Genomic DNA, 25,417 nt, shown 5'->3' with positions numbered 1-25,417 from the left:
AGCTTTAGGACCGCGAGCAAAGTGGATGGTGGCTTGAATAGGAAATGATGAGTTTGTATGGTGCTGCATTAGGCAGTAGCCAAAGCGTGGACCATTTTTGCTGTGAGCTTGGATGTCAAATTTGAAGTCCTTTACACATTTTTGACCCGATAACAGTGTGTCAGTTCATTCTTGGCCATAAGTATTTGTTGAGTTAGAGAACTTTTTTTTCAAGTAAACCCTCTCAAATATCTAGGAATATCATATTTAGATGATGTGAAGTAAATCCCCATATGTTAATGTGTACAATTTTGCCAAAAAATGTGGAAGAGGTGCATTCATCAAAAGTATCCTGGTTTGATTTAACACAATGATCTGAATATTTATGATCTCTAAAATGAAATAGAAAAGAATAGTTTAAAGGAAAAGGTTTTCAAAGGTAACGTCATGACTTGATGCTTTTAAGATCACAACCACGTTGGAAGTTGAAAATTCCCATTTTCTTTGATGACCTCAAAGTTACCCTGTTTATTTGGCGTCCTTCTCATCACCATGGCAACGTGCCTTGTCCTAAACGCGTGGAAGGTTTAATAACTATTATGGCCTCAATGAATTTACCAGCAACATATTATGGCAAAGTTGACAAAAGAAATCCAGTTATTGTGTCTTTTGAGCGCGATATTAATTCTTTTATGACTGTGATGAAACGAGTTGCGCCAGCCACTTGCCAAGACAACGTCGCATATGCAAAAGGGTAAAATAGCCAACGATTTTGAAATGTATACATCTAATTAGGTGACAGACACATACGCACTTTAGAATAACCTGAATGTTTGATAAACATGTTTTGACCTTATTTTGCAACATGCAAAGATTTTTTTTAATTTTTTTTGGAAGATTTATTATTTCTGATGATATTCTGTCATCTTGGTAATTTTCTTCATCATGAGTGTTTTGTTTTGAAGGATCACCCTGCTCGCTGATATTTGGAGGAACTTCAAACCACGTCTACCGTTTAAATTGTACCAGGAGCGTATGTTGCAGATAGGAGATTTTCTCACTGGATTAAAGGTAAATTAAAAATGACCCTTTTATAATGTATCTTAATTATTAATTTGTCTCTTTTTTAACTAGTTGTACCAGACAGCTTTCTCTCAAGGCTACAGCCTGCACCTGCTTCAGTTCTGTTCAACAAGTATAACAGACATTACAGATGTGGATCATTTTATAAACTGCTTCTTCCCTGAAGGTTTTGATACAGATCAGGATGTCTTCATCATGAAGGTATTTTGTTCTTGTGTTTATTTTTCTTCTATGTGTCTGCAAATATTGTCATGTAAAGTCAGGCCTGGTCGGTGGTTAAATTATATTTGGCTTTGGGTTTGTGTGTGCACTTAGGTCCGTTCAATGCTGGGCTGTGCACAGTGCATATTTGAGTTGGAGAAAAGGCCCATGGTCCTCAGCCAGAAGGGGCTTTTAAAACTGCTGCATGTGCTAAACTTCATCAGGATAATGATGCAGGCGTTTCAGCAGAACAAGCAACTCTGCTGGATCATTTATAACGGTAAACTATTTCAGTTATTTTTCGTGAAACATCCCCCCAAAAAATGTGTTGTCTTTTGCAGGTACATTGCAAATTTTCAAAATGTGCAACTACCTTATGGCGTTGAATCATAGTGCAAAGGTATGCTGTGTAAAGTCTTGTTTTAATTCATGGTGAGAGCCATTTTATTCACATTTCTCATTTGTGATCCCCTCCAAGGCATTGGAGTACCTTCTGTGGGCGAGTCTGACTTTAGAGGCAGCCATGCCAGCTATGACTATTAAACATCTGCCATGGCTTGTCAAACTGTACTGTGCTGTCTGTCATTGCTACTATGACAATTTGTCATCTCTACGAGCAGAGGTAAAAAGACCCTTATGATGACCTTAAACTAAGATTATATTATGTTAGGGATTGTTTTGTTGTGTTTTATCCCCTTTTATTCTCTATTGAGTTCACCTATTGTGTCTCCTGCCTGCTGCTTCTTGTGTGACCCAGATTTTTCTGATTGTCTTGTCAACCCATGTCAGTTTTTTCAAATCCTGTGTTTATTTGTCAGTCCAGGTGGGATCATTCTATTAAGTTCGGGGTTGGGTGTGGACAACACATCAAAACAAATCCCTAACAAACTCAACTCATCATCAATGCAAAAACCTTGAAAAGTGAAGCATTTACATTTGCATGTTTTTGGATGCTTGCAGGAGTTTGCCAGGAGAGCGCTTGGAAAAATCAATGACCTTGCAGAACAGGAAAAGGATAAGGAAAATAGTGACCCTTCAAACAAAGAGCCTCAAATGGCCTTCAGAGAAGCATCCATCAAGGCAAACTATTATAATGTTCCTGCCCTAGAAAAAGGCCAATTTCAATGCATTTCTTTGCACTATTTGAAACTTCTTGTTCATAAAGAAGTACAATCAAATTGAAAATGTTATTTTTCTTCCAGTTGGCTGCTATTATGTTCAAGAGGGCTGTGTTTGAGACCAGGAGGAAACCCAAACACATTATTACAATCAAGAGCAAAATGACTCTGAAGGACTTTCCCAATGTAAATGCAAACTAATCAAAAAACAAATGTAGGTAAATGCACACCATTGAACACCATTGCTTGTGTCGCAGATACCGTGGCCTCGTAATGCCACAGAGCGGATGCTGATGGGCCTCTTTGACAGCAGTGCATCACAATTCTTGGGCATCTGTGAAGCACTCTGGGACAGCTCCCTGCGTCCTCTGCAGACAAGACTGCCGGAAGAACTGGAGCTCCAGGATGTGGTCTTGGAACTATTTGCCTCTGGACTCAGTATATTATCTGGTTAGTCAAAAACATAACAACAACAAAAGTTTTACTGGTGTAATTAAAATTTCTCTCATTATCAAGGAGCGGCAACTACAAGCGATCAGAAACGTCACGAACAGTCCTGTGTACCTCTCAGCGCTCTGTCAACAACGTCAACTCTGATGGAATTAGCGGTTGCAGGTAAGCCATTGTCTCTCATATTACCACACACATTCTGCAGCCTTAAAGAAATAGATTTGTAAGCGTATTGTTGCATGTCATTTTGTTACAGGAGAACACAAAGTGCCTATCAGTGCTGCCGTCAGGTTCATTAAGTTGATGATTCAGTACAAACAACCGGACGCTTTTGCTGAATATTCACGATTGATGATGCAAAATTTGTCCGTGAGCACTTTTTTTTTTTACTCGTCCTGTTTTGTGCAAAAGTAGAGGAAAATAATGCCACCCATGTCTAAAATGATGCTTTCTGTGTGTACCAGGTCGTTGAAGGTCGTACGTTCAGGAAGGCGGAATACGAGCTCGCCTTGATAAACGGTTTCAGCACTCTGAAGTCCTCCCATAGAAGGCGTCTAAGAGAGGACGGCAGTGGCGGTACAAGTGATTTTGTATTCCAGTGTTTCCACAAATTGTAATCATAATTGTAAAAACATTATTATTATGATTATTTTTACATCTAACTACTTATGCCGTATACCGCTTAAATGACGCTGTAAATTTTTCCCAGAAGAGTGGTCTCTCAAGAACAAAATCATATTTTTACATTCAAATTACTGCATATTTCCATTCATTAATGTTTTTTTTTTTTTTTTACAGAGAGATTCAGGGGCTCTCTTGAAACAATCATCAGCCTGACTGACACCCTGTACAAGGCAGTTTGCGATTCTGTTCCGGTAAGTTTACTTTGCACTGTATTAATGTTGTCATGCACAATATGAATTTACATGTGCATTTCTTTCTCTTTTTTTAATGTAGGAGGCAAAGCCAGATGTAGAACTCGTTTGGGATGTTTTGCTCTTTCTATGGGGGAAGCTGAAATTGGCGATAATGATCGATCAGATGAAAAATCCAGAATTCACACAAGACCACGACAAGGTAAAATAAAATTAAGAGAAAGTGATTTAAAGTGATTTCACTTATCTCTATGCACACACAGTGGGCGTGGTGTTTGTCCATGCAGTGTGAGGTAGCATTTGCCTGTGACCTTGCAACAGTTGACTGCATAAAGACAGCAGAGATGATCCATAGATTGGTTTTATTGTTGGAAAGTGCATCTGATCGGAGTAAGCATAACACACTGTTTTAGTGTAAAATATTTTAACATATATTTTCAATGTTATGATGATTTTTTTTTTCTTTTTAGTTCAACCTAAAGGCAAAACTGGTAGTGAAAAGAAATACTCCTTTAACTTGCTTAAGGTATGTGAAATGCATTTTGCATTGTGCAAATAAAGTTTATTTTACCACATTTGTTAGTTATATATACTGAAGTTTGAGTTAAATTTTTGGAAGGGCTTTTTAAAAAAAAACTGATCAGAAACAAAAGACCAAACATGTTACAGTAATAATAATAATAAATGAAAATACAATAATAATAATAATAGAGTGTAAACCTACACTGCAGTGTTGTTTCTTTTTTTGCAGGGGTCACGTATAGAGCTTCTTCAAAAAGTGTGCACAGTAGTTGAGAAAGGTTTCGAGGCTTTGGTCAAGCGTGTGGTCACACTGATGCCCCAAGATGGCGCTGCTCCCCCTGACATTACTTACCTATTGGTTTGTGCCGTGTACCGTGTATCTATGTATAAGCATCAAATGTGTGTTCTGTTGACTATTTCTTCTTTTTTCTTACAAGAGGGACGATGGAAATGGAGAAAGTGAAATATCTGAGAAGCAAAAGGAAGAAATAGAATCAGATGCTAAAAGGAATCGGTCCAACCAGTCAACCCACACGGCGATGCTTGCGACGGACATTCTTCTTGAACTGGACATCATCCACCACAGGGCATCTCTCAAGTTAATGCAACTAAATGCAGGTGAGCCTACAAACAAAGAGAAGAAATGGCATTTGCTGATGCTTAGTGTTTTCAATATTTTTTCAGTGACAGAATCTGATCTCTTGGACAAAATCAAGAAGAATAAAGTATCTAAAGCACTTTTCCTGATCCAGAAGGCCTTGCTGATTAATGATGGAAGTCAATCAAATGATTCCTGTGTAACCAGAAGCCTTCTAGAGGTTGTACAAATACTCTTACATCACATTTAACATTTTATTTTTATATATGGCTGTCAGGTGAAATTACAGGATGTGTTTTCATCCAAACAGTCCATAATCCTCACTCACCTTTTTCACTTTTTTTTTTCCAGGAAGCCTGCATTTTAATTGAGAAGGCATCAATAGAAGAGAGAAAACTATACATTGCCAACAACCCAAAATTTGCTCTTGAAAACAAAGGAAAAGTTGCCAAGGAGGAAAAAGAAATCCCTCCACCTCGTCCTGTTCTCATTTCACGCACTCACTGCTCCTTAACCTTTGCTCCCGCTCCATACCACATGGAGGAACAAGTGAGAACTTCCTTTTGGTTTTTCACAATTACAATTCTTTGAGAAAAATAACATAAAACAATAAATTTCCTCCCATCAAGGTGTGCTGGTACCAACTCTGGGGACGTGCAGCAGAGGGCATCGACCTAAAAGTCCGCTTTGGAGACTGTAGCTTAATGGGAACTGGAAATTTGGTATGCCTTATTTTTTTTGGTATGCAATGTATTCCAATTATCATTCAAGACTAGGTACATTTAATTTAAATGCTATAAAACACACTTTTTGCAGGTACCAGCAATTTGTGGTGAGTGGCAACTAAAGGCAGACAAACTGGTGCCCAACCAGAAGTACGTTTTTGCCATAGCAGCTTACACCTGTCAAGGGAAGTTACTAGGCAATGCCATTGGAGCCACTACATTCCCACTTTTGACATCCATGCCACAGTCATTGCTGTCGTCGTGGGCTCACCTGGCGCAGGTAAGCTTGGCTTTTCAGGCGTATGGCTCAAATTAAGTCAACATTTTTTGGCTTGTCAATTTCAGGTGGCATTTCAAACCAAACAATACGACATAGCAAAGAAAGCATGCAAGGAATTATGGAGCCATTTTACAATTCGGGACAACGAGACTGACAAAACACAGGATCGACTTGGTTCAACAGTGTGAGGCGTTCAGAAGTCACAAACTATCAATAAAGTTGGTTCTGTGCTCATCTCATTCCACTTTCTTCTCATTCAAGGCTGCATATGAAATATCTGCAATGCTCGTCTCCACTCTTGTGTCAACTTTTCCTCACGTCCATCTTCATCGAGACGGACATAAACATTCAGCAACAGTCACTCCAATGTGACTCAAGTAGCCTCTGTGGACTTTTTGTCTGGAAACAGGTACGCAAAATATATTTGACTGATTATTCTGCTCCATTTTAAACTCTGTTTTGATCTCCACGTATATTTAAATTGACCATATTTGCACGTGTGCTGCATACAGGAAGCCCGACTAGCTGAATGTGAACGATTGATGGTAGCCATGGACTTGGCCATGTGGTTAAATGACAGTAGTTCTGCTGTTCAAGCAGTAATTAGCTGTTATGGCCTCTTGGTTCCATTCATCTTTCATCAGATCCCTTGCGATCCTGCCATAAAGGTGAGCATTTCATTAACCTCCACTGCATAACATTGTTTAAACAAGTAGCGTATTGGTCCGAAGATAAGACGACCACGTATTTTTCAAGACTCAAGTTAGAAAAAAGACTATTTGAACACCAAATTCTATTTTTCTACACAAAATAAGGCCACTACATCAGAAACAAATGCTTGTAGTAATATTTTCGGGAGAAAAAGCATGTTATTTTGTCTATTTATCACATTAATATCCAAGCATTTTAATTTGTAAACTAAAGTGCAATCAAATTTGTAAATTAATGACTCCTGGATTTTGAAATGTCCTTTCTTGCTTTAAATCATGTCATGTGTTCCATTTTTCAGTTGCTGAATAAATGCTTGAATGTATTGAAGGACAACGAAGCCCACCTCAAGCAAAAATGGTCTCGAAACACTGTGGAGACCCTTATGCATATGATTGCTTGCATTACCAACTATCTGTCCAAGGTATGTCTTTTTTTTTCTTAAAAGACCACTGGGAAGAAAAACAATGTTTCCACTTTGATCTTTATTATCCTCCAGGCATTGCGTGCCCTGAAGGAGCATCAAAAGGCATCCGGAGTAATAGAATGTGGCCGTGCGCTTCTTCAAGATATCTTCGAAACACAAGAGCGGTTCATTCGACTTGCTTGCAAACGTGTGTCGGTAAAAATGAGTGCTATTTGTTTTTCTCCACTATTTGGTTTTTAACTTGATGTCATAAATTCCATTGAGTGTCTCGTCTATATTTGTTCTTAGACAAAGACCGATGATCCAGCTGCAGTGAAGGAGGAACTTAAAAAATGTGTTAGACTGAGGGCACGTTTCATGAAGTTTGTGGAGGTCATCACAGCTGAAGGAGATCTCAACACAGTAAAGGGTAATACTAATAAATATCAAGATTAATTATTAAAGTACTCAATATCTACCTTAATTATATACCATTTGTGTTTGTGTAGATAGTTCCCCCTCACTTAGTGGTTCTGAAGATGCAGCCATGTTGCGTGAACGGATCTCAACGAGCACCCTGCAGCATGCATATCGAATCGGCAAGTAGATTGCAATATATTCTCTTTTAAATGGTCAATTGATTAACTCTTCCATGTTTGTTTGTATAAAAGTAATGCAGTTGGGCAGCCATTCGAATTTTATGGAGATCTCGTCGCTATTACTTCAGAGAGCTTTGGAAGAAGGAGACCCAGATCATGTATTGCAATGGGGTCAAACTATATTTGGATTTCTCGCAAGGTAATAATGCAAAACATAGTTGACTTGAAAATGGATTGTGGGAATAATGACATACAGTAACAATTTTAATTGGTTGTGTCTTTTCCAGAAGAGACGACGAAATTGTCATGCCTACCAAATGTTCCGAGCGAAACATTCATTGCGATAAGGAGGCGGAGTCCAGTGCGACAGAAAGTCAAACATCTCAGGTAAAAGAACACATTGATGAATTAATCAAGAAACAAATCAATAATAGAATGAACTGCCTTTTTGTGCAGAAGTCAACGAAAAAGGCTCCCAAGAAACGGAAGAAACTCAGACGCGGTGCCCTTTTGACGGCAAGAACCGTCAGGTAGACCATGCAGGTTAATTGAATTGATATCATGACAAAAGCCTGATTCCTTTATTGTTTAGGGAGCTGAAAGCTGTCGAGAGGCTGTTGACCTGTATGAATTTTGTGGTGGAACGGCACAACCGCCGTCTTCAGTTGAGGAAGAGGTGTTCCGAGGAAAGAGTGTGGAGGTGTCAGATCAATTACAGTATCGCTCAGGCGCATCTGACACTATTTGAACAGCGCCTACAACCTTTGCATGAAGCGTCCCTGCAACCCAGGTTTCAAAATATCATTCATACAGGATTATGCCACTCACCAGGAGGGACCAAAACATGGACTGTTTACCAAAAGAACACAAAAAAAACTCTTACTGTGAAGTATTAGGGTTGATTGGATTGGACTCAATCATTTTCCATAGTATTATTAGATTTTGCAAGGATTTCAGACTGATTAATTTTCCATCTTTTTCAGATATAGCCACTTAAATCCCTCCATCTTCTTTCTGGCCAACTCTGGTGTCATGGTGAAGAAGAATCTAGAAGAACAACTAGCCACTGTATGCAAAGTTAGTTCAGTGAGTGACTCGTCACACTCTGAACTGTCTGATGACGGATCCAGCAAGGACTGCGATAAAAATGGTAAGTGAAAAAATGGAGAGAACACAAAATGAGAAAGAGGAGTCACTTTGCCTTCCTTTTTAGAAGATAGTTCAGACACTGGAGATAGCTGTGAAGATGCAGAAGACCTCCCTCAAAAGCCAGAGGTTCCAAAAAATATACCATTGGATATGCTGGAGAAAGCTGCTTTTCATCTACGCAGAGCCATGGTACACTTTTGTTGGTTTGCCACATCTTTTTAGCTCAAAAAGCTGCATTAAGATTCCAATATAAGACACTTTGTAATATTGGCCCTTACAAAAACATTATAATGAAATATATCATTTTGTTTTTAGGTATTAGCTCATCGTGGAGGCCACTGGACAAATTTGCAGAAAGTCTGTTACACAGTGTGGGAAGAAAGCAACCGAATTATTGCATTAGAGCAAACAGCTTCTCAGTTTCAACCACCTTTCCTGGTTACATCCAACGAGTTGCACAATATTTTCACTCCGTTATTGGTACTAGCAACTGATCTCATCATGGACATGCTGAGCAGACTAGGAGTAAGTGTCACAAAGGTCAATGCAGAAATGATAGTTGGGTTTTAACCACCTGTTTTGTTGTTATCTCAAGCTCTGGCGTTTGTATGAACGCGTGACTGAAGAGGAACAAGAGTTCAGTCTCTCTTTTGCAGCCCCATTGGACGACTGCACCCAAGTGAACATGCGCTTTGTCCACGACTTGGTGTTACGCACACTGGAGCTGCTCCACAACACCGGCAAATGGGAACGCTTGGCGCACTTTGCCCTCATTTTCAACTCTTACACCCGGTAAATATATATAATGATACAATGAATAGTGTTGAAAAACATGCAAATAATTCAAATGGACATATGCCCTTATACTTGAGCCAGCACAAAAATCCTGAACTTCAATTCCATATGACATCATTTTCAACATCAACCAACCTTCACCTTTGTCATCCTAGCGAACGGTACGCCATGACAGTGACTCCCCTGTTGGCCCTGGCCCAGAGGAAACTCTTTGAAAGAATTTGTGCAAACGGAGGCTCAAAGGTCCCGCAACCACACCATCTTAAGACCCGCTGGGCCACTGGCAAGGAGGTAACACAGTCACACAACCTAATTCAGGAAGGGTTGCCTTCAACACATCCTGTTCATGTATGTGTTTGACCTTTCTAGGTAACATACAAGAGTTATGCAGGGTGCCAGCTTCTTAGTGGATGGTTACCTCATTCAAGCAATGCGGGGAAGTTTAAGCCAACAGTAGAAACTGAGCTCATAGGTTAGAATACAAGCATGGGCTACAGGCATTGTTTATTGTCACGCTAATGTTTTGCTTTTGTCATTAAGATGCAGAAATGAAATGCTCCCAGTTCCTCATATGTGTTCCTCTGGATGTGGCCAACACGCTACACTACTACCGTCAAGCCATTGAAAGAATACCTCATTGTCTCCAAGTGTTTCGTTATAGTAGGGCATTACTATTGTTACTATTGGCCCACACGCAACCGTGTTTTGAAACGGAGCAGTTCTGTGAGATCACATCAGACCAGATTGACTTCAACCCAATCCTCATGACCACGCCAAACATCCAACCTTGGGACCTGATTCACAAAGACTACATCACTCCAGACACTCTCTATAACTCACCCATCAGCTCTGACTGCATGTCCAGAATAATTTCTACATACTTTGAATCCTCAAGTAAGGACACAAAAAATGCCAGTACAGAGTATACAGATGCAGAATTTTGCATCACAATTTGCTACCATTCTCATTTGTCAAATTCAGTGTATTAAAATTATATTTTCTCTTCTTGAAGAATATCTCCAGACCAGCAAGCAAGAATCCCTCAGCGTATTTGCTCTGCATGAATTGGGAAACCTTCATTTCTATGACTTAAACACACGGTAGGACATCTTTTATAAGCATTCTCTATGCAATTATCTCAGGAAAACTACTAAGTCATGGAGGTTGCCAGTTTTTCATTGTTTTCCTGTATTTTTCCCCCTTTATCATATAGGATGGCACATGCTTGCTGGAGTAAAGCTGTAGATGTTGCCTTACACAGCTCAGCGGTAATAGATAAGTGGGATTGGGTGTCATTTGGAGGTGGTACCCTACAACAAACTCTAAAACAGGCTGGTATTTGGGGATGTATGCAGGCGGCTGTGATCACTTCTAAAATTGCACAGTACGTTTTAGTGAAACTCATGAAGATTTCTTTTAAGCCTCTTGCCATTTAAACTGCATGTGTCCTGCCATCTACAGGTATATTTTAACTTCAGATATCAGCCAGAGAACCAAGTGTTGTCTCTTGTCTGCACATCTTTTCAAGGTAAAATTATATATATTATTAAAGAATGTGTCTTGAGTTTTAATTATCAACACATTTATTTTTTTCAATTAGTGTGTACTTTGCTGTTCCCTGGCCCATCCATTGGAAGACCTCCCATATGCTTCATACAGCATTAGCGATGAACTTCTTCCCGGTGTCGACCTTTTCTCCGAACCGCACAGGGCTGATCTCTCCAACACGGTGGCAAGCTTGAATTTCATCTGCCAATGGTTGTTCATTGCAGGCTACTACATCAAGGTAGACACGTCATCAATCAATCATTCTGAAAAGAATGTACAGCGTTAAAGTAAGGTTTTCAATTCCAGCTTCTACCTATGCTGGCACTTTATCAGCACATTGTGGGGACAGTGTGCAGAGATGTTCGACGCAATGTGGAAAGCAGAATAATTAAGGTCAGTATTCATTTTTGGCTCACTTTATTTTCATCTGCCATTTTCCTCTGATGGATTGACTTATAGTTTCTCATGATTTTGACTACAGATCCGTGCTCTCACTGAACTGTACTTCTTCTCGGAGGCCATAAATGAGACCGAGCAGTTGTCTAGAGGGGCAGGGATTCTCCTCCCAAATGGACGCTGTATAGCGCGTGAGTTTCCCCAAGTAAGCTCACTTTCATATCGCTGTTTCGTTTCCCCTCATTTGTAATATAGTTGATCTCATTACAACTTGACCGCTTCTTTTGCAGTCAGAGAATTTGTTTTCTAACAGCAAGTCCCTCCTGGACAATGTTCAGGTACCTCCATCGATTTCCATCATAATAGTGTCTGAATTTTCCATTGTCTGTACTCTGTGAAGTGACTGGGTTTTTTGGGTTAGGCTTTGGAAGCTCTTTTGTGCTGTGAGCTTTCTCCAGAGGTCAGCATGCTGTATGGATCCTCACTAACTCTCCGATTCAACCTTGCACGTGTTCAGCTCTGCTTGGCGCTGAGTAGAACTGTGAATGGTGATCCTGAACCAGGTCTGCATACATGTTTGTTTTATTTTATCACATTTTGTAGGACAATCATCAGATTTTTTTCACGAGTTTTGTGGAAAATAACACTACTTCTGTCCTGACTTTTGTGAAAAATGACATGCGATTAGTGCCAGATACTGAAGATGTGTACTTGGATGGAAAGGAACAAGAACAAGTCTACTTTGTTGACGTGGATCAAATGAAGGTAAAGCCAAAAGCAAAGGAATTTGCTTCCCATCGGACCCTGACTCTGGAAAAAGTCAAGGTAGGAAGTGTGTAGCAATTTTTGATATGCTTTTCCTATTCCTGTATTTATTGGTGCCTTTCTTTTCCGCTGTAGTTTTTGCTGCTAAAAGCCGCTGGCCTTTTTTTGGACTCTATACTGGACAAAATCCCTTCTCCCTCATACAGTGAAATTGAAAACATGGAATTGAAAATCGAAGCAAATCTTCTCAAAGCAAACCTGTACCTTCAGCAAGGACACGTTGCACAAAGGTATGAGCATATTGGGCGTGTGTCGTGTTTATTTTCTGTAATATGCCATTAATTAGTTTCACATCTGGACTTCCTCAGTTCTGAAATGGCAGTTTCCTCCTTGCTGCTACTGCAGGACTTCAAGGAAGCCATATTGGATCTTAAGAAACCGTCCTTTGAGTTCCATCTTGGGGATGCTGAAATGGAACAGGTGACACTTTGTGTTTTGGAAGAATGTGTTGATGAAATAAATGGAAAAGTACGTATTGTGCACATGAAAATTCAAGTTTTACTGTGTTTTTAGGGAATGGAACAGAGTGTACAGCATGGAGACTGCCCGAGAGCAATTGAGGCCAGTGAGAGGGTCGGATGTGCTTTGTGGTTACGTTGCCGTGTGGCGTTGCTTCGTTGCGCTCTCTTACAGGCTTCAGATGTCACAGCTCCTAATCCAGGTCTATTTCTTTCTTAATGCAAACCCACCTCCAATGTTTGTTTAGCATGAACAAGAAAAGTGTATTTTACAAATGACACATCTATATAACTGCATGGGTGGATTCATATTTAACACTGAGAATGTGGTTTTCACACTTTTCTATTAACTTGACAAAATATACACTTTACATTTTACTACAGTGTCAGGATGTATGAATTATGACATGCATCAAAAGTTTATGGAGGACAAAATGTAAGTTCAACTGTCAAGGTTAAAGTGAACTTTTGTCAATATTTCTAACTTTCAAACTATTTTTTTTATCTTTTACAGGGAAGCTGCATGACAAGGCAGCTCTAGTATTAAAGCAAAGCCTGGAGGACTGTGTAGCATTGGGTGATGTCGACACTCAGGCACTTTTCCTAGTTGAAGGTTCACAATTAAAGTCACGAAGAAAGAGGGGAGATGACGGCTTGTCACTATTGCAGGTATTGATGCAAAATTCAACGAGAAAAAAAAAAGATGAGCACAATTGTGATGTTCCAATACATTTTGCATACAAAGATTGGTGCCAAATATATATTATGACTCTGATGTGAATTATGTTCATAGGAAGCCGTGAGTCTTTTGTCAGGGCGTACTCGCATGCCGCCGGGATCCAGCATGACTCTAATTCGAGCCACTTTGCGTCTCACCAGCCTTAAAAGCACACAAAGTGGCAAACTTTTAAATCTGACTCATAAACTTATACAAAAACAGGTAGACACATAAACATTTATACCGATAGTTTTGAAATAAAACTTACATTTTCCCCCCTTTTTTTCAGATGTGTGAATTTGGTGAGAATGTTTTATTGGATAATGGAAAAGTATCCATTTCTGCTCCTGGACCAAAGAACATTTACTTACCTTATCTACAAATGTTGGATCAAATAACTTGAATTTATATTTTACTACTTTCAAGGTATGCATTTAACTCTTTTTGTCCATTTTTATTTTTTTAAACTATATTAATAAGCCAAACTAAATTGTCAGCCAACAATGTAGCAATATTGTCCAGTGTCACATTTTTTTATTATTATTAATTATTAAAATGGTTCTATTGAAACACAATTGATTTTGACATTAAGTTTAAGAATTCAATATTTCCAAATTTCGGCTCGGAAGATTAAGTTACAAAAAAATAAAATAAAAAATGCAATGGCAAACTTTATATTGTGAAACGTCACAGTTATGACAGAGAACATTTAAAAAAAAACATTATTGAAAAGTTTCTTGGAATTGTTTAACATAAATTTATCTTTATAGTTGACTTTTCTTCCACAAAATGTTCTTCCTTTAAAACATGAGTTGGAAATGATGATAATCCAAATTCTTTTGGAATTATTTGTGATAATTATCATGATACTTGAGTCAAGCAAAATACAAACAACTGAAAGAAAACAAAAGTACTTGTAAAATCTAAACTAGGACACTTGTTTACTATGACAACCAGAAAAGAAATCAATGATCATGCTTAAAAGGGTTTTGGCAACTCCATTTTTTTTGTAGTATGGAAGAAAAAATGCTCAGTATCTGTTTGACCTGAGAAGCTCTGAGTTATTTAACAGATATGAACAGGTTTTGTGCAGATATTTACTTCTCACCACTTCATTCTTTATCTTTAATCCTCCTTTCATTTGAAAAGTTCATCATTTTTGCCATGTTTTTTGACAAGCAAAATAGTTGGGCTATTTAAGAAAATTGCTATGTAAAGAAAATTTCAAGTTGTGTTAAACAACCTCCCTTGCACAAAAATCTAACTTCCATTCACATTCAAATATGAAGAACATATTTATAAAGCCCGCAGTATCAAAACATCAAAACCTAGTACATACATTTGCTAACCTCTCAACCATACTGCCCTTTCTTAGTGTCATTTCCCACTTTCATGAGAGTCATTGTGTCATATGTATTCCATAGTTAGTAAAGAGATGGAGCCCTGATTGAATTGCATGCCCTCAAATTCATATTCAGTATGGAATGCAACCTGTTTAAATCAAAAGTCCGCCATGACAACAGGCCAAGTCAGTCCAACACCTTTTCCAGTATGTCAATGGCTACTACAATTCATCTTTGTGCTCCATGCTCAGATCGCTTCTTGCCGCTCCTCTCCCTAACCCCCTACTGTTTTCATGCTGTTCCCCCTCCTCCTCCTCTTCCTCCATCCCCTCCTCTTCCTCTTCCTCCTCTTCCTCCTCCTCGTCTTCCTCCTCCTCTTCCTCTGTGCCATCCATGGAGTCGTCGGCTCCCAGCATAGCTTGCTGCATGGCCAGAGTGGCAGAGTCCGATGACAGTGACTGAAGGCTGTCAAGGCTGAGCGGATCTGAGAATCGGGGAAAAACACTGTTATTCATCCGTCAATAATTTACTATATATACTACTTAGTTTTATTGGGCTGGATTATATGGTTTAGAATTTTTGAAGATTTGACTGCATACACACGTGCAATATATATACAGACATTATCCATTTATACCGTCTGGATTGCCTCCTAGTTGAGATCTGTGGGTCTGGAAAACACCAGCCACAATAGAGTCCGGCCAGAAACGCTGCGTGGGCCGATGCTGAGACTTCATCTTCTTTACTTTAGGAGCTGGGTCAGGGTTACTGGCATCCAACATAGGCTGGAGAATACGGCGGCGTGCATTAATGAACCTAAAACACATAAAAGAGTAGTGAAGGTTATGCAGAGACACGGCCTAAATTATGTGGGTAGACGTATATAGGTAGACAATATCTTACCAGTTATTCACTTGCAAAAGTGTCAAGCTTGTTTGTCCTGCAATCTGCCTTTTCTCATCCTCTGTTGGGTAAGGATGCTAACAAGAGGAGTACACAACAGAGCAAATGGAATTGTTCTCTGTATATAGTTTTGTTTTGCATAAGAATGAGCAATTTCTCCCTTACCATTAGATGCTGAAAGAGCCACGATCGCATGATGTTGGTTGCTTGTTTGGGAAGAACGCCTCTCTTGTTCCTTGACTTCTTGTCTTCGCTGTCCAACAGGGCCGACAGATCAACATTTAACTGTGGTAGGGGAAATTTTATAACTTATAGGGCAAATTAAATAGGATGATGAGGCTTCAATTTCATCATGGAAATGCACCAAAACAACCAGTTACAACAAAAAAAGTCCATGATACCATGGTAACTGATTTGAAAAAAGTATTTGTCTCTCCTGTAAAAGTGCTATTAATAGTGTCATCTCTCTCATTAAATATTTTTCTTTTGTAAATCACCAGGTAATCTGAAATATGTGTATTAGGGTGTTGCCAAAATATGTAATTTGTTAATTTACCTGTGAATTCTGGATTTGAATGGCTCCTGTTGGCAATGCCTGTGTTAACACTCCTTGTGATGTCACCATGGCAACCGGCTGGTAAAGGCTCACATCTAACAGGATAAATTATTGTCATGGGAATCCTTTATTTTCAAAGAGAGTATCTGTCGTGTAAAACTATTTCATTCTTTGTAGCATCACATTTATAATCATTTATTAAATGTATATGTGCAAATTCTTACCTGAAACCATTGGAGAATTTATTGTCGTGATAGAAACACTCCCCTGTTGCAAACCTCCACTGGATGCTAGAATCCCTGGAGGGTTTTCAGAGTTGGAAACAGAAGTCACAGATGGAGAGGAGGTTGGATTCAGTTCCTAGGGTTACATAGACCAACACCATGAAGATGGGAAAATAACAAAAAAAAAATACGTGGAGAGAATTTGTATCCAAAACTTAAGGCTGACCTGCTGCACGCTGAGATTGGTGTGCGTTGGAGAATAGGGCCCACTAAGGTCGTTTCGGAGAAGGTTGTCACTGTGCATCTTAGTTTTGAGGCAGGTAATGTATCGGTTGCAGAAATCCTTACACAGTTCATTGACTTTCTCAAGCTCTAGTAAATGGATCCGCAATACTTGAATAGCTTTAACCATCTGATTTTGACAAAGACACAAAATAGAAGACAATGAAAGATCACAATAAATAACAATCCAGGTTCTTCATCTCAATGTTCCATAAATTGTGACATTATTCAATTTACCAAGTTATCTAGTTCTGGATCTTCACTGAAGAAAGGCTTATGATCACGCTCCTGCTGATGTACAAAGTTTTCAATGTCCACATCGAAGCTGGCGGATGTAATGCACTCAGATCCTTGTGTGGCCTGCTCACATTTCTCAAACAACAATCCCAGCAGTGGAAACAGTGGATGTCTAGAGAGAAAGAAAGTTTGGGGGTGCTTACACAGTTGTTGAAAAGGCAAATTCAGGAAAAGTGCATGTGAGTGGAGGGGTGTGTCCATAATTCTAAAATAACACTATGTACATATGTAAATTATCAACACAGGCTTAGAGTGCCCTCATGTGGTATACATATAATAATATTTTTTCATTCATTTTCTGAACTGCTTATCCTCACAAGGATTGCAGGGGGTGCTGGAGCCTATAGAAGCTGAGGACCCATCTAGGATTGGGATCAAACCCATTCGTAACATTCAGAATTACTTCTTTAAATGTGCATGCATAATATTTTAGGATTTTTTTCCATATTTTAATTTCTACTATTTATATCCGAAAAAAATACTATTCTGTGTGCATCATTCTATTACCACCATCATGCAACATGTGTTTGTAAATGTCTTTCTCTATTTTCCAACCACCCCGAGTTCTTTTAACCCCCCGTATAATGTTGGAAGCCAGGAGGAGTAGGTTCTTTCTATCTGCAGTGCGACAGAGTAGATATTGCTGGCAAAGGAATCATTACAAGGGCCATAAAACAGCAATCTACAGGACAGTCAGCATGTGGAGCCAGCATGATCTTCCACCCCCTGGCACTGCACTATAATGGGTCACCAATGAAAATCCCAAAACAGAAATTCAGAGGTCATTTGGGAATAAGATGACTTTAACTTTAAGACAATCCTTTGGCTCTATCTGTGGTAAGGCTACCAACCTGTAAACAGCCCTTTTGTCAGACTCTAGTTGGGGTTGTGGGTCAAGGGTCACACTGACAGAGTTATTCCCTCTTGCAGATGCTGCAGGGATATGGACCTGCGTTGTTTTATTGTTCTGCTGGCTTGTCCCGGTCATCTGTGAAGAAAAACATGAGGATATACAGAATGGAAAAACAATTACTGTAGTCTTCAAAAACAGGTATGTCTACAAAAAGCCAGTATACGAATAACATTATAAATCAGTGTGTATTGCTATAATAGCTGAGATTCATCTATTCTAATCACTCCCAACTGTATTCAGTTACATAATGTATTGCTTACTGGAAGACTATAAATGAGAATTGCCAGGGAATTATTTTGCATGAAGAGAAACCCCTTTGTGATCAATCTTTTAAATGAAATGAAAAGAGATGAAACTAATGAAGCAATAAATAATGTGAGGTGATACATTATTTAAAGATTCTGGTTAAACTTTTGGCAATTGGGATTTAGTAACTGAAGCCCTTTTGAGGTAATGCATAAATTGGATGTTACCTATAGTCATTGTCCATATTATTAGTATATTCAGTATATTCAATAGCCACCTAATATAAAGTAGTACATTTTATAGTTCACCAATTTCTGACAAACCTGTGTGCTCTCCTGGTACGATGGTGGAGGAACATGCTGGGTGGCCATCATTATCACTGCAGGTGCTGGGGACACATGTTGCATCATTGAATGCCGTCACATTGAAACTGAAAGACATAAGATTGGAATTTGTATAAATATGATTGATCAATATGATTTCCCTTATATTAGTGTGTCGTCCAATTTGCCATTTCTTCCACAGTGTCTTTAGCATATTTATATTTTTCTCTCTTTACCTATTATCCAGCAGCAAATATTTCTACATATTATAATCCTCTGTCAAAAATGAATCAATTAACATCGGGCCTTAACATCTATTTATCCATCCAATTATTGCATGTAGTACAGTCTCTATTTTAATGTGGTGAAAGTTTCCAAGAACATAACAAAAAATATGTTTCTCTGTAGAAATAAAGGGGAAGGGTCACCCCCCATCCTTGGATCAAAGTAAGAATATTGATGATTTAGCGCTCCCCCTCCATCTGTTTTGTTTTCCTTATATTACTGTTTTTGATGAGCTGTGTCTTTAGTACCCAATATAAAATCCCATTAGCTCTTAATGAAGTCAGGCTCCTAGCCTCTTGGCCTCACCTCATTTAGCACAATTGTCTTGTGGCCATTAGCATGGAGGCAATTACAGCCGTACGACAATAGTAATTGGAAATGGCGACGGTAAAACTGAGAAAATATGGGGGGGAGAGTATAAAAAGATATTCAGACTAAACAGCTCCCATGGAAATGGAAGGAGGGAGCCGCATGTGTCCAAGGTAAATCGACATAATTACAATTAAAGTGGGTAGGGGTACAGTGTAAGGTAAAATTGATATGGATGGATTTTCACAAGAGGTAGTAAATACGATGAACAAAAATTTAGTATCACACTGGGAGCATAAAAAACGAAAAGCAAAACCATATCCTTGCTCTTTTCCAGGTCAGAGAGGGTATGTTTGTGAACAATAGAATATTTCCTGTTACAAATAACAAGGAGGATGCAAAAGCAACCCAGTGGAGGAGTGGTTAGCACATTTGCCTCACAGTTTTGAGATCCAGGGTTAATCCCTGGTGACTTTCAACCTTCCTGTGTGGAGATTGCATGCTCCGATTGAGAGAAGAAATGTTATTTATATATGGTGTATGTGTTTAAAAAGCAATTTGAAGTAAGGATCAAAACCATAAAATACCCCAAAAGTCTAAGATTAGTGTAGCATAAGGATTTCTGGACAAAATGTGGTATGTTTCTGCTCCTGTCTGAGATTCCAGAGGCAAGCATACACATTCACCTACTCTGCATGACATCAATCGGACCTTCCTGTTGACGTCAAAGAAAATAAGAGCAGCGAGAGGCTTTACCCAGAGTTCCAGAGCTCTAAGACCATTTTGGTACAGAAACCACAGATAAAATAATCATTTCTATAACTGCCCAAGACATTTATTTGTTTAAAATTCCCTGGCAATATAATTACACAAGTTTCAGAATCGTATTTGAGCCTAAAGAATGATCGGCCATCTAGTCTTCCACACGGACAGCTGAATAAACAAGGATTACTGGTGAGGTCTTGCCGTGAATATTGCACTCTTTTGGTGTTGCCTTGCACTTTATAGCATTAAAATGTGGATTTGTCACCTATCACAACACATAGCACCAGGAAAAGGAGAGTTGACAATGAGTTACTGGTTTCTGACCGTCTTGTGTGGAGTTTACATGTTCTCTCCAGACCTGCGTGGCTTTTTTCCAGGGACACTGGTTTCCTTTCAAGTCCCCAAAAACATGAATGGTAGGTTAGATGAACCCCAAAATGACCCATTTTTTACTTTTCATAATTTTGTCATAAAGAAAAATAATAACCTTCTCCCTCATTTAATTTGAACTATCTGTGTGACAATTGTGGGGTTTTATTTCCCCCAAACAAATGGTAACCAACCATTTTGAGTATATTGTATGTCACATGAACCTTCTTTTCTAGTTTTGTGTTCTTATTGGAAGCATTTCTAGGAGCAATCTCCAGATGGATGTCTTTAAGATTCCAACCTCCTCCACCATTGGATCTTTGGGGTCAATGACAAAAAAAAAAAGTGGCCCATAAGACGTGTTTCCCACAATGTGTCTACAGCTATACCCCCCAGCTGTTCTGGGCCTTTCACAACAACAGCTGCACAGAGGTTTAGTGGTTCATGTTGCTATGACAACAGCAGGCTCAATTGGCATGCACATACTTACTGCTAATAGTGAAAGTGACATTATGCCAAAATTCCACCTCAATAAAAAACTAACAGTTCTTTTTCTTTTCTTTTACAGCTTTGCAAATCAGAAGGTAACACATGATTTTGTTTCTATTATAAAGCGAATAATATACCACCATTTGCAATAGCAAAAATTATTACCTGGACAGTGCATTGACAACTAACATTACATATCAATTTATGTATTTCAAATGAAAATTTCTTGTGAACAAGTAGAAAGTGGAAGTTAAGTGGAACAAAATGCTGCTAAAACTTTACAGTATTGCTGTGAAAAGCACAGCGTGTGTATCTTTTATTTTGTCTAACATGTTAAAGAAAAGTCCAAAGCATTATAGTGATTCCAAACAATGGCATTAGTGGGTATTCCCACAGGGCTAACCAGAGCCAGTGTAGCATCACCATGGGGGATAAGCCTGACATTTAACCAGCCTGCAACTGATAAGGACAGCCATGCCAGACAAAACAGGTCGCAAACAGTATTTCCTCGAATTTCACAGATCATGTAAACCAGACATTTATCCGCGATCATTGAAAAACCACAAAGTAGGATCACCCCTCCTATTTCTACCATCCTACTATGTTTGACAGAGGATAAGACCTTGCTAACCTTCCTCGCCTTCCCTTCAGGAGTGAACCTTGAACGTTACATAACGATACATTGTGTTGCAGTGATGCTGTTTAGTTGTGTGGAGCTCTGCAAGATTTAATTTAAAAACACCTATTTGATATGTCATTCAAATTCCTATAATTTTGCAGCAGCAGCCATATTTTCTGTCATACTATAATGTTATAATTGCTCGATTGGATATCTAATTAATTTATTCTTTTTTTTCATTTCTCTAAAGGTTAAGGAGTTAAAGATGCTTTCATGAGATCTTATGCGTGTTGCCGACAACCTTGTCTAACATAAAACATGTCATGGCATCTGCATCAATTCACCGCTCTTTTGGTAATGAGACACATCTCGACCCGCCGGATGAGAGGTTAGTAAATTGGCCTTACAGCTCTGGGGTCCTGGGTTCAAATCCTGGTTGCTCCACCTGTGTGGAGTTTTGCACTCACTCACAACACCAACAATGCAAATTTGAGGATTTTAAGAGCAGCAGTACAGCTCTCTCTTGTCTTGTGCCAGTGTGTTAACGTGCAAACATGCACATACAATTAAAGTTGAATTGTACATTAGTGGTTGTGCGACATATCTCACCATAAGTTGTAAGAATCCTCAATATATTTATGAATAAATGGGTAGAATAGATCATTTTGACGTTAGTGTATCAACGGGTTTAACAGCTGAGCTTTGTTGGTGGCCTGAGGGGGGAAAAAAAGGTAGATCGTGGGAGGTTGGCTCCTTGAAAATTAGATCTTGGAGCAAAAAAAGTGCATGACCACCCCTGATAAAGACATTCAAAATATATGGTACTCCCATCTTCATTTAACTTTTTTTTTTAACTAAAGACATGTTATTTTGACTGTGCTCTCCATCTATTTCTCATATGTTATTATAGATGCACAAAACTCTAGGGGCAATGCACATAAAAAAAGGTTGTAGTTATTACTTGTAAACTTTCATTCAGAGCATTCACAATAAGAATCAAGCTGACTTGGTATTCCCAATTTGGGCTATTTCATGTCATGACAGACAAATATTCCAAATGATACATTAATCATGATCCAACCATCTTGAAATATTCTTTTTCCATTTTATGCAAAAGTCCTGAAAAACCTTACACAGATCAAAAATGTACCAGTGCCCAAACCTCACATGCATTAGTGCATCACTATCACCATAGCATTTTATTTTAAAAAAAAAAGCATCCTCATAAAAAAAGCATAGATGAACCAAACTAAATCAAACTCTCCCAAAACACAAACGATTCAAATGCACATCAAAAGCCCCTTCAAAACCTACAGTGTCCAATAATAAAGCGCCTAGATTTGAAAATCAATGGCATCCTATAACCTGCACATCATTCCGGTCCATTGAATTGAAGTTAACATCATTGCATGAAGCAACAACAAAATGCCTGCAAAACAAATCATAAACCAGCGACAAATTGAAATCCAAAACGGAGAAAAAGGGGGTAAAAATCCCCTGATCTGTCCTCTAGCACAAGACTACGCGTTCCCTCCTCTCCCTCTTTTTCTCCCCTCCTCCCATTCCCCTCCCTGCCTCCCTTCCTCCCATCCCTCTCTCCCTCCCTCTCACCCTCCCTCCCTCACTCTGGCCTGGATGCCTGTCTGACTCCATGAACAATGGCCTGCCTTTTGTTAAGAAGAGGGGAGGGGGGAAAGGGCCGCTCAAATGTAAAGCCCTGCTCGCAAACACTGACATTGAAAATGAATGACAGCTTACCTGCATGCCAATCTTCATCAGACTGACACTGGCTTGACAGCACAGCCTATACTCCTCCACACAGCAAGTGACGTCAGCCCGAGCAAGCCCCTCCCCACACTGGCAGTGTCTCCGCTCCCTATTTTCTCAATTTACCGTGGTCCTGTTGCCTTCATGTATCCTTCGGAAAAAAGAGACCTTACTTTTTGGGGGGCGTTGAGGAAGACATTCTAATGATGCGATTCAGTTATACACATTTAAAATATTCAAAATAGTTGCATGCTAGTGTTTTATGCATTAAATTAGAATACATGCATTCAAATATTATCTCTTAAATAATGACATGTATGCAAAAACCAAACCAAAAACGTATCGTTGGCCATTGTATTGTTTTACACGAGGAGCGATAGGGTTTGAGTAATAACCCCTTTGATTGGATGAAGTGGATTTCCAAGACCCAATTACATTTGAGTTTGATGTTACTAGGAAGCTGTGAGTTGCGCTCATTGCATGCACTTCAAATTTACATTTGTGGTTGTTTTCTATCCATTTGCACAAATTGATTGGATAAATGAACATCTCCAATGCATTTTGCCATGATCGAGACTGCAAAACCTCAAGATCCGTCTGTGTAATCCGAGTCATTTCTTAGAAGGAAAGATTAGCGTAAACTCAACGTGGTATATCCACCCAGCAATGGCATGCTCTATTTAAAATAACACTGCATGGACGTCTAAAGTTTAAGAAACGATCACATGGCTGCTACAGTTTTAGGAGTTGGCACGGGCGTTTTCGTCATCAGTGCTGTTTGGATTGTGACTGTCATATTGTGGATGATACTTCTCAGAGCGTCTGGATCAGTAAAGTGAGTATAGTATCATCAAAACCTAACATTTCTGACTCATCCATCATCTCTTATTATTGTTGCCATTTCAAGTACGTGATAATAGTATGGGAAATGAAAGATGCCATCGTTAAAGAAATACGTCTATCTGCAATGGGCGGGGCATGTGTATATTTCAAAATCTGGACTAAAGGTTATCTTTTAATAAAAGATAAAAGCACCCATATGTTCACTGTTTGTCCACTTGTTGGTTGGACACTGAGGTTATAACTTGAAGAAAAATGGAAAATCCATCACCCTGGATTGGCCAAGGCATTTTCATCCTTGCTGCTATATTTATAGCATCTTTATTGCTTGGGATAACACTGTACAGAGCGACTGGATCTCTTATGTGAGCATAGTATTCCATCTAAATGTCAACCTAATTGCAAGTAAAGTTCTCTTTAAAAGATCCTCAAAGGCACATTTAATATAGTCACAGTATCATGTAAACAAATATTCTTTATTTTTATATAGTATTTGTATTGGATAATACCGGCTTTGTATCAAACATTGAAGATCTGGGATATGTACCCTTTATTTAAAAATGTACTACTAAAAACAACAAAGTAGGCATTGATTTTACAAAATGTAATTAATATTGAGATACTACTCACACTTTCTCCATCAATCCAAAAGTACCCCAAAAAATGCAGCCCTATGAACTGTAAATGTATTAAGGTATTTTCCTATGTTGTATACATTTCTGACTACATCCATTATGCTGAAATAACCACTCCTCTCATATGCAACTTAATATGTTCTGTCTTCATAATATCAGACGATAATTGATATGTGTTTGCAATTTTCCAGGCTCGGCGTTGTCCCTGTTTTCCTTTTGGCTCTTACCATAAGCCTGGCTTTGGTGTTTTTCCCTCAAAGCTCATCAACTCCTTCTGTCTTCAAAGAGAAAAAGGTAAAAGTCTACGCTCATTTGTGCATTTTTTTTAAAAATCTGAACAAATATTTGGCACTGTTCGATCCAGTAAGGCTCAGATTGTAAAGACGCTGTCTCAACCCAAAAGAAGGTTGTGCCTCTTTAGTTCTTAAAATAAAATAAGGTAATACACCTTAAGAATTGAAAACACTAAGTGTACTTATATCTTCTTTATTCCTCCACAGATAGTGGACACTCTGTTCATCGCTCGCTATGTGCTGTTGGGTTTATTGACTTTGAGCTTTCTCTTTGGGTTGATCATGCTTATCCCCTTTCATTTCCTGGAGCCTGTGTATGCCAAAGCTTTTAGAACACCCTAGAAGATTCGACTATGGACCATGTTCACCAGGTGAATATACATTTAGGCACTGTCTGTAATGTAAAATATTTTTGTTCAATTGAATTTTGTTGAATTGTGTGTTGAATTTTATGAATAAGTAGGGCCAAAATGAGTGTGGGACCTGTATGAAATATGTAATTTACCTGGATAGGACTATTTTTTTT

The 25,417-nt window shown here is 38.8% G+C and overlaps 3 protein-coding genes across 5 annotated transcripts; 2 read left to right on the top strand and 1 right to left on the bottom strand.

The window, feature by feature from the left end:
- Positions 1-519: 519 nt before the first annotated feature.
- Positions 520-16,465, top strand: cfap54 (cilia and flagella associated 54). Of its 3 annotated transcripts, none has more exons than XM_077741432.1 (56): positions 520-733; positions 945-1,050; positions 1,114-1,263; positions 1,378-1,543; positions 1,605-1,663; positions 1,742-1,885; positions 2,224-2,343; positions 2,466-2,567; positions 2,639-2,831; positions 2,898-2,996; positions 3,088-3,200; positions 3,296-3,413; positions 3,630-3,706; positions 3,789-3,908; positions 3,970-4,096; positions 4,177-4,232; positions 4,458-4,586; positions 4,666-4,846; positions 4,913-5,046; positions 5,178-5,375; positions 5,456-5,548; positions 5,643-5,831; positions 5,897-6,015; positions 6,093-6,240; positions 6,344-6,499; positions 6,841-6,963; positions 7,039-7,161; positions 7,255-7,375; positions 7,455-7,544; positions 7,617-7,743; positions 7,832-7,931; positions 8,001-8,074; positions 8,137-8,334; positions 8,528-8,694; positions 8,761-8,882; positions 9,009-9,218; positions 9,289-9,485; positions 9,644-9,779; positions 9,858-9,960; positions 10,029-10,382; positions 10,501-10,588; positions 10,702-10,872; positions 10,950-11,016; positions 11,089-11,274; positions 11,343-11,429; positions 11,518-11,637; positions 11,723-11,770; positions 11,854-11,995; positions 12,121-12,257; positions 12,333-12,487; positions 12,566-12,677; positions 12,771-12,918; positions 13,230-13,384; positions 13,509-13,655; positions 13,723-13,859; positions 15,851-16,465. In XM_077741432.1, exons 1-55 carry the CDS (start codon positions 579-581, stop codon positions 13,834-13,836), a joined length of 7,374 nt encoding a protein of 2,457 aa, XP_077597558.1. In that variant the 5' UTR covers positions 520-578; the 3' UTR covers positions 13,837-13,859; positions 15,851-16,465. The 3 variants fall into 3 exon arrangements, with proteins under 3 accessions (XP_077597558.1, XP_077597557.1, XP_077597559.1); XM_077741431.1 differs by having other exon boundaries at positions 8,758-8,882; XM_077741433.1 differs by having other exon boundaries at positions 521-733; positions 3,296-3,407; positions 8,758-8,882.
- On the bottom strand, positions 14,545-23,205 carry pknox2 (pbx/knotted 1 homeobox 2). The gene is made up of 11 exons (XM_077741434.1): positions 23,115-23,205; positions 18,521-18,627; positions 17,890-18,026; positions 16,979-17,150; positions 16,686-16,871; positions 16,460-16,595; positions 16,236-16,330; positions 15,845-15,964; positions 15,680-15,756; positions 15,414-15,592; positions 14,545-15,260 (listed from the first exon to the last, which is right to left on the bottom strand). The coding sequence occupies exons 2-11, from the start codon at positions 18,605-18,607 to the stop codon at positions 14,998-15,000; spliced, it is 1,452 nt and encodes a 483-aa protein (XP_077597560.1). The 5' UTR covers positions 18,608-18,627; positions 23,115-23,205; the 3' UTR covers positions 14,545-14,997.
- Positions 18,886-25,415, top strand: tmem218 (transmembrane protein 218). Its single transcript, XM_077741438.1, has 5 exons — positions 18,886-20,832; positions 21,607-21,744; positions 23,862-23,958; positions 24,790-24,892; positions 25,099-25,415. Exons 2-5 carry the CDS (start codon positions 21,675-21,677, stop codon positions 25,231-25,233), a joined length of 405 nt encoding a protein of 134 aa, XP_077597564.1. The 5' UTR covers positions 18,886-20,832; positions 21,607-21,674; the 3' UTR covers positions 25,234-25,415.
- Positions 25,416-25,417: the final 2 nt, after the last annotated feature.

Source organism: Stigmatopora nigra, chromosome 19 (assembly GCF_051989575.1).
Source record: "Stigmatopora nigra isolate UIUO_SnigA chromosome 19, RoL_Snig_1.1, whole genome shotgun sequence".
NCBI classification, from domain to species: domain Eukaryota; kingdom Metazoa; phylum Chordata; class Actinopteri; order Syngnathiformes; family Syngnathidae; genus Stigmatopora; species Stigmatopora nigra.
This window is presented reverse-complemented; position numbering and strand designations above follow the sequence as displayed.